The sequence below is a fragment of the Anas acuta genome, chromosome 14, assembly GCF_963932015.1.
Source record: "Anas acuta chromosome 14, bAnaAcu1.1, whole genome shotgun sequence".
Lineage (NCBI taxonomy): Eukaryota > Metazoa > Chordata > Aves > Anseriformes > Anatidae > Anas > Anas acuta.
In genome coordinates, this window is record NC_088992.1 from 5,352,394 (window position 1) to 5,367,486 (window position 15,093).

The 15,093-nt window shown below is 43.7% G+C and overlaps 1 protein-coding gene across 1 annotated transcript in view; it reads right to left on the reverse strand.

The window, feature by feature from the left end:
- ADAMTS2 (ADAM metallopeptidase with thrombospondin type 1 motif 2) overlaps positions 1-15,093 on the reverse strand; it is a 176,938-nt gene that overhangs the window by 110,061 nt on the left and 51,784 nt on the right. Inside the window, exon 3 of the mRNA XM_068698738.1 lies at positions 3,169-3,328. Within this exon, the coding sequence (XP_068554839.1) occupies positions 3,169-3,328 (160 nt within the window). The remainder of the gene's footprint in view (positions 1-3,168; positions 3,329-15,093) is intronic.

The following is a 15,093-nucleotide window of genomic DNA, read 5'->3' on the forward strand; positions in this document are numbered from 1 at the left end:
CATGCTCCCCCAGCACGTTCCACTTCCTAAAGCCAGCACGTCAGCTGAGCTGCCATAAAAGATGCACACCCCGATCTCTGCAGGGGTTAGGAGGTGGTGAGTTTTGGTCTTCTGTGTTTTGTTGTTTCTTTGATTGTTTGAAGAAAGAACAAAATCTCAATTTCCCTCCCTATAACAGACGGGTAACAGTGCATGGAAAATGGTAGAATAACCCTGCTGTCAGGTACACCTCACAGGCCTGTGCACTTGGGGTATAAATTGCAAAGCCCCTGTCAAACACGGGGCCTGGCGTGACCACTGCCACGACCACGGTGGCAGGGACAAACCCCACATCCTTGGCACGATGACTGACCCACCCAGCTCCCAGTCCAAGGGGTTTTCGGTTCCTTCACCTCCTGTCTCACTGGGATGAGAACAGCTTGTCCCTTTTCTGGGGGAAAAATGCAGAGATAGGAATATTTACAAGGAATTCCTATCTATCTTTCCAAACCCAAACATTCACAAATCATGAGTCATGACCCCCCTTCCCAAATCACTGGATTAAATTAATTTATCATGGGATTTTGGAGGATGTTATCTTCAAAATTACGGAACACCATACAGTCTGTACTATTCATTGCTTTAAAATATTTACAGTCAGAAACCACAAAGTTTTTATCAACCGTTAAAAGATCCAGAAGCTCACCTAGCAGGAGAAAAAAAAAAAAAAAAAAAAAAAAGTAATCACATATTTGTATGATTCCTGGAGGCTGGACTTTAAAAATAGTCCAAATGTTACAATTCATCATATGTAAATTTATGGGACTTGGCAACAATGCCAATGTCTCCAGGGATGGTGGAAGAGGGGGAGTGCTCTTGGTTAAATGCTCTCTGCCTCTCTCTCCCTTTCTATTTTATTAAATAGATACAGTGTGCTGAAAGTGCCTTAAGTATATCCTAAAAAAGCCCATTGATCAATTTGGAGTGTTATGGAAACACGCAGCACATCATGCTTATCAACACCCCATCACTAAGTATTTTGACTCTTGTTAAGCAAAACGAGATGCATTCTGGAAAAAGACAACGCAGAAAATAAAATTACAATTTTTTTTGCAAACATGCCCTTTCCAAGACTATTGCCCAGAGCAAATCAGGAGTGAGAAGCCAGGTTTAATAAAAAGCATAGAAGAACAGCCCAGTTTCAGCGTGGTTGTTCACTCGTTTCTTAAAGGCAAAGAAAATTCCATGGGGAAAAAAAAATATATATATATATACATATATTGTGGTTTTGTTTTGTTTTTCCAAAATAAAAGCTAATCTTTAATCAATTTTACAAATCAAGAGAGGACAGATAGAAGGGAAGATTACTCTCTTTACATTTTTTCCCTTGTTTTAAGATTTGAAATATGAAAAATTACTACAATTCCTACCTGGCACAGATACCTGCTGTTCCAGACAAGGTCAGCGCTACATCTCAGCCTGGCCTACAGATCAGCCTCATTTTTGCTTTGTAATTCCACAGTGCTGGCTGATAGCTATTACAATTTTGTACCTCTGCACCAGAGCCTGCAAACCTGAGTCCTTATGCAAGCGCACAGCTTGCAGGCCCCAAGGAGACGGAGGGCAGAAGGCTGCTGGCATCGTGCACCACACTGCCTCGTACGCTGCGTCGCCATCGGTCACACCTGGCCGTCCACGAGCAGCTACACAGCACGGTGCTGCACTTCACAGGGGTTTTCAGATGCTGCTGTCAGAGCCTTCCTCCAGCAGGTACCGCATGCCAATAACTGGAGCTGATCTACAATTTATGCTTTGCTGTGTACCAGACTCCTACTCCCGAGGAATATTTATCATCCAAAAACAAAAATACTGCCATAAGGTGTGAACAAACTCAAGTCTTTTGTTTAAAAGGAAACACGGTGACTGGATGATATTTTCCAACATTGCAGTAATTTTATAAACATATACTAAGAGAGCAACTTCCACCGTGTGATTCTGGGATGGCAGCGCTCAGACCCCTGCCTCCCCCCAGCTCTGGTCCAGAACGAGCACAAAGGCCACCAGAAGAGCCCAACACAGCACTGCATCAGTCACAATATTCAAAAGTCATTTTGGTGACCAAACTGGAAAAAAGTCAAATGAATACCATTGTTTGCTTCCTTTTTCATCCCCATTCCAACTTGGACATTGAGAAATTTAGTGTGCTAACTTGGTGCTAATTACTGCCTAATCTGTGGCTGCCTGTTCCTCCAAGTGGTTTCAGGGGATTACTGCACATAGAAGTGACGGTAGAATTTTTAGAGCAGGTTACCCCATTTATCTTTTCAAAATGTAAGGTGGCATACTAGAGAAAGAGGGATCACAGGTGTATTTCTACAAAGGGAAATCTAACGCACTGCAGAATACTTGAAAACATACTGCAATAAGATAATGCTAGGGTATGAGTGGCAAATAACTGCAGTTTCATACACAAATTTGGAGCCAAGTTGTTTTTTTTGCTTCCAGTCAAATGACCCAATTAATCTCAGTGTTAAAGTCAGCTGTCAAAACATCCACTTACCAAGTTTGCATCCCTTATTTATTCAGCAAAAAAGGAACCACATCCGAGTAGAAATAGAAAAATACTACAAAGCAAGGGTGATTATGTTTAGCTCTTGTTATTCCATCCCTATCCTCATACATGTTATGTTAAATTCCACACATAGAAGCACAAATAAATCAAGAAAGTTTATGTTCATATCTGAAGATACCATTATTTCCCCATTAGGATTAAATTCAGCACAGTGAAAACAGTGACAATGTGAACTGCATCAGCCTTGCTGTTCCTGCTGCAGCCTTTCAGCACGGCCTTCGCAAAGCCAGCGCTGCCACCTGTCCCCAGCACACAGGGGCACCTGTGCCCTGCTGCCCCAGCCACCATCCTCTTCCTCTGCTCTGACACAGGACTTGTGACTTCATGCTGTCCCTAGAGCATACACAGCTCCATCATCCCGGAGATGGTTCTGACTGCTGCAACGCTCGTTTATGTCAGGTGCAGTGTTCAACTCCTTCCCTACCTTTTCATCCACAGAGGCAGAAGAACACATTTCCATGTTCAAGGACAGAAAACCAGAGACAGCAGCAGATGACGTTGCCTACCTGCCTTAGCATCACTTTATCCATCAGCTGGTATTAACGCCTCTGCCTTACCTTTATACAGGGTATCTGCGTTCTCAACAGCAAGTTGCTTCTTGACAGCTGCTCTGCGATAGACCACGTGTGTTCTGCCTCCTCCCTCCTCCTCCTCGTGGGCCCCCTTCTCCAGAGGTTCGATGAAGAACTCATCCTTGTCCGTGCGAATCATGCCAGCCTGGAGCAACAAGGCAGAGATCGAACATTTTGTGTTACTGCGCATACAGCAGACACTGTGAGTAAACAGTTACAATATGCTTAAGCACACATTAGTGCTCTCTAGAGAGCAATTAGGATGCAGAGAGGAAATCAGGTGAATTCTTTATTAGAACAAAATGAAGCATCGTTTCCCCAACTTGACAAGAAAGGACAAAAGGTAAAACCCTCAACCAAAGGGATTTCTCCTCGAACCAAATGAGCAGAGCACAGGTCTAAGAATCTGTCTAGGAAACACCATCTCAATTAGGAACCAGCTACAGTGAAAGTTAATATGACCTTGGCTATCTGTCAGCCACAGAACGCTCCAGTGCTTACTATCTCTGCTAAATAAAGGATCGGTTCAGAGCTGGTCCTTATGGGCAGTTCTACAGCCAAGAAGCACAGAGTCAGCCTTTCTGTTCAGAAGCAAAGCAGAAAAGAACTATGGCTTACGTGCAGGCAAATAAGCCTTGTGATTATCTTCCCCTTGACACACACAAAAAAAACTTCTTTCAAGAATTAGCTACAAACTAGGTTTAAAAAAGGTGTCAGCTGTGCACTGCCAAGAAAGAAAAACTTATCCAGACTGGAACAGACACCCAGGTGTGAAAAACTGAGAAATTTGCACTGCTACAGAACACCTCAAAGGGACATCATCCGAACGATTCTCACAGTTTTCACTGCTGCTTAACACAGCAGGGAAACCAGCATAAAGACTGAACATTTTTTAAAAGTCTTTTTACCATTTTCACACAGGTAAAACAACCTGGATGCCCTGCAGTTGTCTCCTGCTGGCTGTCTTGCCCCAGTGGAGAAGGTAACCACAGCCAGCAGGCAGCTGACAGAAATGGTTGGCTTCAATCAATTTTCCTGCGTGTGTTTACACATCTGTGTTTGAGAACTTACACTGACGAACACTTATCCTGTAAACAGAAAGTCTTACTATGAAGACTGGAATCTTAATAGTGGAAAAACTGTTTAGAGTATTAAGGAGAGACGCCTGAAATCCAACCTTCAGATCCTTCTTCATCGTGCTCTTTTCCACTCTGTCCACTGACACCGAAGTCAAGTGAAGACACTGGACTTAGGGGCTGTGCTCTCACCAGCGACACATTTCTTCCTGGAGCCCACATCCTCTGCTGGGAGAAGCCCAACTTCAAGCTTCCAGTTTGTCTGCCTCGAACCCAGCAGCCTCACTTGAAGCACGTACCATCTAAACACTCTTATCATACCCCAGCATTAAAGTTCTCATACAAACCGTATTTTTCTTCTACAAGCAGCAAACTACATTTCGACTGCTATAAATACAGTATGTTCTTTGGTTCCCTCCTTGGAAAAATGTCAGGTTCATTTGTCATGTCTTAACTTACATTAGGCAAGATTTCCAGTCCCAGATTTCATATATATAATGTATACAAAAACAGATTGAAGAGGAAGGATTAAAGAAGCAAAATTATATCGAAGCAATTTAAACTGATGCCATCCTGCCTGTATAGAGAGGAAACTGAATTTGAAATCCTGTCCTGTTTCTTCTTATCTAATTTAGATTCTACATCAGCCACAAAAAAGGTGAGACAGGCTCAGCAGCTCAAGGAAGCTAAGACAACCAAGCGAGTAAGTGCTGAACCCAGAGAGACAGCGACTGACATTTTACTGTAAGAAGAAGTACATGAAAAATTCAGAATTGATGTTTTATTCCAGAATTACTCTCCTTTTAATATATATTTTAATTGTATACACGCACACGTTTCTTCTGGATATTGGATATAACATTCGGCAATTTTAAAGTCATTTTATGAGAAATGCATAACGAAAGATGGAGAAGAAAGGAGCGTTTGCATACTCAGCTGCACGCAATACGATGCACATGCCATACAGACGCCCAGGAGAAACACACAGGCAGCCTGACTGCCAATGAAAAAGGATGCGATTTGGCTTTTGGCAAGTGAGCTGTATCATTGCATACAGACGTATTCCCGGACTTATTAAACCTACTATTAACTTAGCAGCTAATGCTGGCTCTTAATTGTTCACGCGTTGTTAAAAATACAGACCGCACTGGGGGAAACATTGCTACCACTGCCTACACAGCAGGGTGCACCGATGAGTTTGGAGATACTGAAACCTTCCAAGAAAATCAACAGAGAGGCAACTTCTGTCGGATCAGTTCTGTTACTGATTGCAGATGATCAGTTCTTATAACTGAAATCTAGCTTCCAGTGCATGGCGGTCTTTTGGAATAAAATAAATTAAAATCTGTTGAGGCTGAAGACTGCCCCCCGAGGAGATGAAGGCAGCACCCTGGGACAAGCTACAAGGCTCAGCAAGGAAGACATTTGCAGGCTGGTGCCCAAGACATAAAACCAAACGCTGACACTCCTTGCAGAAGGCTGTGCCTGGTGCTGGCCTTTTGCACGCAGGGGAATTCACTGAATACTGCCCATCCATCAGGTGCTCTTACAGCAAACTCTGCTTCTTGGGTAGACCCAACACCACTCTGTACATCCCCATGACAGCAGCCTCCTTAATCCTGCTGTAGTGTAGATAGGAAGAAATGTAACCATCAAACCAAATACTTCTCTCACACCCCTCATTTTCATCTTGGACTTCACACCTGACAAATTTCTCTTTTCCTTTAGCCCTGAGAAACACATCCATTATTTTTGGTCTGAAGTATTAGGAAAGAGTTAGCGTGTGTTTGAATTATAAAAGAAATATATATTTATATAGATATATATATATATTCCACACAGTCTTTCGTTTAACCAACATATTTTCATCTCCTAAATTGAAATAAAGAAAATATGGCTTTGTTCAAGATTTTGAGAAGAAAATTGACTTAGAGTTCCTACAGCAGTCCACAGCTCAAGTCATCTGCCTAATAATATACCCACAGTTATAAATGATTCATTAAGAAATGTGTGGGGCTCCTGAATGTCTCTGCCACACACTTCCTTGCTGCTTCGAGCAGGACATTTAACTTCTTTACTTCCATTTCTCCACCTCTGAACCCTCACAACAACAGTCTTACAGGATAATTACAAGGGCTGATTTGTTGGTTTTTTTTGTTTTTTTTTTCCAAGTGCTTTGAATTTGAAAAGCTTGAGATGATTGCCTAATGCTTTTTTTTTCTGATATTTCTCAGAACACCCCAAAAAAAGCCATCAGGAAGAGGAGATTGCTTTTAGGCATGAACTCAACAGCAGGGCTTTCAGCAGCCAGGCGGGCAGCGGAGGGGCACAGCTCCAGCAGCATGAGTTTGCCCGTGCCCTTTACCCAACCTGCCCCAACTTTGTGATGACATCAGAGAGCATTAAAGTTGCTGCAATTTGCTGGAGAATACCTCTGGATGACTAAATTAGAAATGCCATATCATCTGAGCAAATTGGTGCCTTTCTTTTGACACAGGTTACACCAGAAAGACCTGAGAAAATTCTGGGGTTCTCTCTGGACATTTACTCCAGGCGATGCAAAAGCAGGATTCAGGCTCTCGATTATCAGTCCCCTCCAGCTCTGAACGAAGAGCTGTGGCTCTTCTTCTGCGGCTGCTTCATGAACTAAGAGGTTAAAAGAAAGTGCTAGGGGCAGAGCTCTCTGCTGCCATGCTCACCACCCACCCCAGGAGCTCTGGATACGGAGCAGCACCTCCCCTCGCCCCCCTCTGGAAGCCACTCGGAACTGGGTGGGAACCCAGCATCCTCCCTGGGAAGTACCTGCAGGTCTGGCAAAGATGCTGAGTGAACTGTTACCTCCTCCCCTCCTCTTCTGGGAGTTCCAAACTGAAAGTGAGTACTTTCAACTCTGAAAAAGTGAGTACTTTCAACTCTGAAAAACTCTGAAAGTGAGTACTTTCAACAGAAACTGAAGTGAGTACGGGAATATTGCTAAATAACGACGGCAGCTGTGACTGCATCCTGTGACTTGTAAAGATACAAATTAATTGCAAATGGTTTGCCTTTAGAATGCACCAAACTGTAGCGAAAAACCTAGAATATCCCATTATTTCCCAAAGCAGGACATCCCCAGGCCTTCCTTCCAAGAGTTTTCAGATCCCAGCTGCAAATTACTCGAGTCAAGCACTGCTTAGCACTCATTAATATGCATTAAAGACTAGAGCAGAAGACACTTAATCAAAAGGAAACTGCAGTTCGGAGAATCAAAACCTCGGCTAAGGTTAGCAAGGCAGTTATTTAGAAGTGAAAGCCACAGGAAAAAACTCATAAGGAATGCAGAGAGTGCCTGTCCTGCCTAATTACGACAAGAGTTATATTGATAAGGCACAAATGAGTCCGTCCCAATACAGAGGGCGAGGGATTAGGGCTCCACCAATCTCCTGTGGGGCTACAGAGCTCCTGAGCCACCCCAAAGACCTGCCAGGCTCACGAGGACCCCTTGACCTACAGATATGTGTAAATGCAATGACTGCACAGACCCTTCTGTACCGCTCAGCTTTACAGGACGCTGCCATGGGGTCACCACCTTCCCCTGGGACCTGCTGCCAATGCCAAACCCCACTGCTGGGATGGGATCACTGGGATTTCCTCACCAGCTCACCCCGCACTGCAGAGCTCAGCAGTGAAGCAGGTCTCTTCTCCAGCCTCCTCAGCCCCTCTCGTGTTTCTAAAGGTATTCTTTTAGTCTAACTTGACAGAAAAACCACCTGGCATATTTAGACTCGGCAGAAAACCCCAAGTTTTCGAGCATTAGCTCCCATGGCTAATTAAATGTCTCACTGGTTCTGCACTCGGTGAGCGACTTAATTGTCTCCTCGTTCCCATTCCCATCGCTGCTCCCTGTTCTAGGCTGTAACGAAGCAACCCAGCTAGCTGCTGCTGCACAGCTCCAGAGCTTCAGCCCATCCTGTAACTGCAAGTTTAATTAATGTTCATTTTCTTCCTCATTAGTACTGCTTTACAAAGTTTCTCATTGCCATATAAAGGCAGATTTACTTCCCAATCTCCAAGCACACGACACAGACAGAAAGCTAAAATTAAATGTGAGCAAATCTGAAATTAATAATAAATAAATTTAAAGATTTTGAAGTGTCTGCATGGTTAAATCCATAACATAGAGTGTTGCAGAGACTCTTGGAAACAGTATTTCTGTAAATAGAGAAGGTTCTGTGTTTTTTTTGGAGTATTTGATTCTGAAAAAGGTAACTGGCCACACAATGTACCTGTGCATGACCATACCCTAAATACAGTCCTGAACTTATTCTCCTTATATATGTATTAAGTTCAGACTACCTGATATTTAAGCTCAGAGCTTGGGTTAGGAGCCTGCACTCTGATGTCAGCGAAGCCCCCAGAGGGGAATTTGCAGTACGGGACCCTCCCAGCAATCAGCTCTCAGAGAAGCAGAGACAGGAGATTCGTACTTCACTGTACAGTTGCCAAAAAATATTTTGTAGATGACTCGAAAGAGAAAAATATTTACACCTGCAGGACAGCAGATCCGACAAGGTCTTATTCTACTTCTGTTCTGTATCAATGTGCTTGTACCCCACATAAACTTGATTGCTACACATTTGACTAAATGGGCACTGATATGACACTTCCAGCAGAGAACAAGAAACCAAACTGCACATTCTATTTTTATTTATATCCTTCTCTAGGCCTTAGAGCCACAAGAACATGCCTTTTCCAAACAGCAACAGGCACGTCCTCTCAGCACTGAAGTCAGGTATGGAAATATTATTAAGTTCAATTACATTACAACAGACCTTGTGCATAAAGAGCCCAGATGACTGGAGCGAGATCACCCAGGAAGTCTGGGGTGTGACGAAGGACACAACACAGACCTTGCAAGCTCCTTCCAGCCCACGGGGGATTCCTCAACGTTTTCAGTCCTTCAATGTATTTATTTTCAGTCATAAAGTACATTGATTCAGGAACAGACATGCTTGGCATTTTATTTCCATTTAGCTTTATTCATATAGGTAACAATGAAAAAAGACCTTATATCATATTTGCATTCGATGCTTTGAGTACGTCTTGAACTCTTGAAGCACCGCATGGCAAATCCACCTTTCTCTGAACTGAATGGAGGCACTGAAGGAATTGCATCAAATATTTGGAAGATGTTGCCGCTTATTGTGCTATATCCTGTTGCTGTCCTATTTATTCAGGCCCAGGCTGGGTGGGGAAAGGGAAAAAGATTCTTTTTTTAACGTGTATTTTTTATTACTGTCAGTCTAAAATTAGTATTTTGCAGCTTTTTTTTTTTCCTTTTTCCCATTAAGTTGCTTTATTTTCCACACTTTTTCAAAATAATTAAGAAGGTAGGGGAATAATTATGTATACAAATAGGAATTACATAGATTGATAGACAGACAGACAGGCAGAGCCTGCTGGGCAGCCATAGGAAAGCTGGATGTTTCTTAGTGACCCTATTTATCCTCTGCAGAGCAGGGTTAAGGGCACGTTTTTAATGCACTTTGGGATCTCCTAATGAAAAGCAGCACACAAGAGCTATTCATACTACGAGTGCTTTCATGACAGTCTGCTTTCTTACGGTCCTTGCAGCACAAGGGAGAAAGAAAACCCATCCATTCACGTGTCCGCTTCCACTGCTACCGAAAATAAAGTTTTGTCCACAGAGCCCAGGCGAGCCACGACACAGCTGCAGGTGTGATTAACAGCAGCAGTGGGACAGATCTGCAGCCCATACAACCCGAGTTAACAGAGCCCTGTTAGTTTACAGCAGATGAGGATCTGAGCCCAAGCCGTGCATTTATATGGAATAACTCATTTTGTGTTTTCGAGAGCGGTTTTTGTGGTTTTCGAAGAGACAAAACAGCGAGACAGACTGTGCCTCTCATTCTCACTGAACTGTGAAGAAAACAGACACGACTAAAGCAATAGCAGCACATTTCAGGACAGACACAAGTGTTCTAGCCACGGTGTCTCGCTTTAACCGCTGGCTGACACTGAACTCATTGCCTCCCTACTCCCTGCCTCTAGGAGAACAGCACCAAGATCTCACCTGGGCCACTCAGTGCCTACCTCTGGGCAGCAGCCAGTGCCCCAAGCACGGCTCCCTTCAGTGAGCCTCCTGCCTCTGCCCCCCACCACTTGCTCCTGCTGCGCTGGCATTTGCTTACCCCAAAATCCTGAGAGTTCAAGAGAGGGAAGCTGCGATTTCAAAAGGTTACATTACACACACACAACCACAGCTTTCTGCAGTTATCTGTAGCAGACACAGAATGCAGCCTGCAGAAGTGTGGCAGAGACTTGCAGGAGGCAGATTCACAGCAGATGTCCCTGATGCTGTGCAGCATCGCTCCTTTGGCAGGTCTGCTCCCACCTTTCAGGTGCCTCCGGGACCACCAGCAGGAGCCTCATCTCCAGAGTGAAGCTGCCAGACCTCTTACAACTCTGTAGCTTTTTAAACAGAGCCCAGCATGTTTTTTTAGCTAAAAGAATGCACAAGCAAGAACGTTTTGGGAAGTCTCTAGGCCTGAGGTCCGCAGGTCTGTGTAATTCCCAACGGGAAAGAGGTGAGTTATTAAATGGCCGTTAAGAACGAAAATGATAAATGCAGCAGATCGCGCCGACTCAGGGGACTGTAAACTTGATTGCTGTTGTTGCAAGCAGGGAATAGTAATTGCAGTTCTCTGCAACAGAGTTTCTCAATTTTAATCTTTCAGGGAGGAAAAGCATGAATATCAAGTCCATGAATTTGCTAACAGCGAGATCCAAAAGGATTAACTTTCCCATTTTAACACAAGGAACTGTTTGAAATAAAGCATTTCTGAGGTCACTTTGACAAAATGCATAGCTGAGTTCTACCCTCAGCGATAAAAATGAATTGACATTCTGCAAGAAAACAAAACCAGCCCGACTGGAGAGCTCTTCAACTCAAATTCTCACAAACTGGGGTGGTTGCTACACAAGTTTCCTTTCAAAAATATATTTGCTTAAGGCACAAATCACCACCCACTGAAGTCAATGGGTGTCACATTCATAAATCTCAAGGCCAGGATTCATAAATGAATTCATAAATATTAAAGCAGTTGAGTCTGACCTTCTGTGTAAGACAGGCCAAAGACTTTCACCAGAGCCTCAGTGCAGCCTCCCCAAAGCAGCCTTCATCTCGAGTGCAGCAGGGCTGGATCAGATCCATCAATGGGTACGAAACAGAGGCTGGGGCTTTGCTACGGTAAACAAGATAAAAGGATGCAGACCAAACACTGGAGGGAAAGGGGTTACTATATTCAACTTCTTTTCTTTTCTTTTTTTTTTAATATACTAAATCTGAGTAGAAACTGTAGAAACTTAGCATTTAAAATAATTCAAAGCTACTACATTGTTTATAAATAATAGAAATCCCGAATCTTCCCTCGAGAAGATGGCACTGCAGCAACATTTCATATTCCAAAGGAGTACCAGTGCTGCAGAGCAAACTCCAGCACAGCAGTGCCAGCCGGTCGGGGCCTGGGCCACCACGGCCTGCTCCTCCACCGACCTCTCCCTGTGTCCCTCAGCAGCCCCATGCCCGTGCAAGCGGGTTCAGAACCCTCACCCCAAAAGGCAGTCCTATGAAGACGGGCACCGGGACAGAATCTGGGTTTACCTGGTCCCCAGATTCTGGTGCCAGCACCTCCAGCGGAAGCCGGACCCCCAGGTGCAAAACCTCACCTGGGCGAGGGGGTGCACACCCCCTGGCCCCATTCCACCCTGCTCCGAACCCAAACCAGGCCATAGATAGGTCCGGGGGTGGTCTGTGCAGTTACCCACAGCTTAGAAATCAGAGCCATGCTCTGCTAAACACAAGTTTTACTTAAATTTAATGCCTGTAAGGCCGAGGGGAAACAAAAGCTCCAGAAGCTTACTAAATCTGGCACTTGTTTTCCTTCCCACATCCCACAGCCAGGCTTATTTTAACCTTCCTGCTCTTCCCCTGGATGGGAGGGACAAACCTGAAAAGCAGTTATCCAAATGAGAGCTTGAAACCTAATGAGAGATGAGCTTTCAATTTTATCCTGTGCTCAGTTCTAGGCTTCCAGTACAAGATGTCAACAAAGTGCAAGAATCAGTACAGAAACTAAAATAATTAATCCCTGGAGGAACAGGCTTATTAAGAAGGATTAAATCAAAAAACTAATGTGCACTATTTGTCTATATGACAGAGGAAAGGAGGCATATGATAACTCTCTGGCATTTGAAAGCACAGAAGAATAAGAATTGCTGATAGAGAAAAATTTGGATGTATTAGGAAAGAAACGAAAAAAGCAGCCACAACAGAAATTTGGGGCTGAAATGTTACAGACAACCTCACGCAGCCTAAGAAAAAAAAATCACCTCAAAAGCCTATCCTTAAGAATCTTTACATTAATATTTTTGATTCTTTACATTGCATTGGTACCTAGAGATTAAGGAAGATTTAGGTGCTGAATGATAATAAATACAGGCCAGTGGGAACTTGGCTGTAGGGGAAGAAAGCTGGAGGCTCTCCATCCCTGACTTCATGGGCCAGCCACAACAACGGATGCCAGACAGACCACCCAGAGACAGCCTGAAGCTGCCTCCTTGCTGCTACAAGTGGAATAAGTGCAGGTAGAAGTCCCCTGGAGGGGCAGGGCTTATTTGCACTCTCACATAAACAATCACCGTTCCTTACTGCAATTAATCCATATGGTGATCCATATGCCTAGAGCAAAAGTGGCAGATATTGCAGCATCCAGAGGGTCTCTAAAGAAGCACTGGGAGGAGCTGGTGCTCATGGTCACTGATGTTCTGGGTGTCACGTTGCAAGCTGAAACCAGGGGTTTTGTTGTGGCACTGTTCTAACAATGTCCAACCCATGTGAAAGGATGAGTCAGAGAGGTAGTGCACAGCTGAGAAAATAAGGTATGGATTTAGGGGGTATGGAAACAAAGTTTGGATTCACGAAGTATTGTAGAGAAACTCTGGAATGGATGAAATCTGTACAAGAGAGAACAGCTTCTCCCATATCATCACTGTATTGCATACTGAAAATGCTGTGAAGAGTATTTAAAAAAAAAGGAGAGGAAGGTGCAGAAGGGTAAATGTTGATGTGTGCTGATATAAGAATGTACCAGACACAATGAAAGGTCTTGGGACACCTACAGCAGGATAGGAAGCACACAGGAACAGCGAAGATGAGAATCTAGGATTAACTCATATTAACCAGATCAAAAAAGAATACAATAATTTAATCCAGAAGGATTCTAGATGTAAATAGGAAAACAACTGCGTAGGGTAATACTACCAACTGCTTGACAGGGACAGCAACATCAGCTGAGCTACACTGAGGAAGAACAGAAGGGCTACAAGGGCACGAAACACGCAGCAAGGGGAGATGTCCACTACTCCCATGGATACTGGGCATCGTTAATGATTGCTTCATGAAACTCTAAGACCCAGGCTGCAAAGGGAATGCAGCCTTCAGCTGTGTGAGCAGAGTGGTTGAACTGTTACTGTTGGGGCTGAAAAATACTCTGGAGCGCTGAGCACAACATGTTTGTGTTCAATGTCCTCGCAAGAGCAGCAAAAGCTGTAATATTTCTACTGCGGTGCTTGCTTTCGAAAAGGATAACTATGCAAGCATAAAGAAGCTTGTTAAAGAACTGAATGGGCACCTAAAAGAAAACCTCGTTGCAGGTAGCACTGAACTATTTAAAGACAGTGAAGGCCCAGAGCAAATGTACACCAGCCATCAAAACAGTTCAGAAAGAGCAAATGAAAGTCAGCACTGCTAAACAGCAAGGCAAGGGAGGGTTATTCGAAGAATACAGGCATCTTTCCAAAATAATACAATAAAATAATAGTAATAATAGTAATAAAAAAAAAAATGAAGCAGAGTCCAAATTAGGAAAATTGAAAGGCTCAGACTAGCAGATTAAATGTAAAAACACAATACAGGCAAGCAAAAAAAGAAAAAGAGTCCAAGGAATAACTTGCAAACAGCATAAAAACTAATCAAAAAAACCTTTTTGAAATAGATCAGGAGCTGAAAACTCATCAGGGAATCTAAGTCCAACAGATTTTCAAGGTGTAAAGGAGCACTCAGAGGCAGTACCGTAACAGCAAAATTAAGTGAGCTTCTTCAAAACAGGCTCACCTTGAGAACCTGGAGGAGGCCCCTATGTGGGAACTCTCCCGTCTAAAGTTGCACTGAGAGATCTGTCTCAAGCTGAAAGATCAAATGAAGAGGTTATAGAATAAAATCTACAATAAAGAGGTTACAGGACTCCATACTGACAACACTTGGAGATGAAACAGTCCAGCTACTGCCTCAAAACTACTTCAGAGCCAGGGGACCGAGCGCAAATAAAAACGCAAAGCCAGCTTTTAAGAAGGGCTGCACAAGAGATCTTGGGTCCAAAAACCAGTAAGCCTGACAGGCACTGGGGGCCCTGCCCAGTACAACACACATCTCAGCTGTGGAAGCCCTGGAAGCAGGGCACACCTGCCAATAACTGAAGCCCAGAAGGGTACTGATGCCAAGACACCAGAGATATTCGGTCACTGCCGACCAGCTCTGGAGACAAGGTAAGGACTTTGACATCTGGTCCAGTGCGCTACAGCCATTCATATGATCCATTCTTGATCACCTCCAATTTTTCACATTATTTGCTGTGCTTTTCATGATACTTTTCTCCACCACTCCCTCCAAGGCTCCAGCACCTAATATAACATTTCATTACTATCTGAATTGAAGAAGAATATTCCCTTTGCCTATCCCTTAAACTATGTTTCCAGTAACCATAAGCTTTTCATC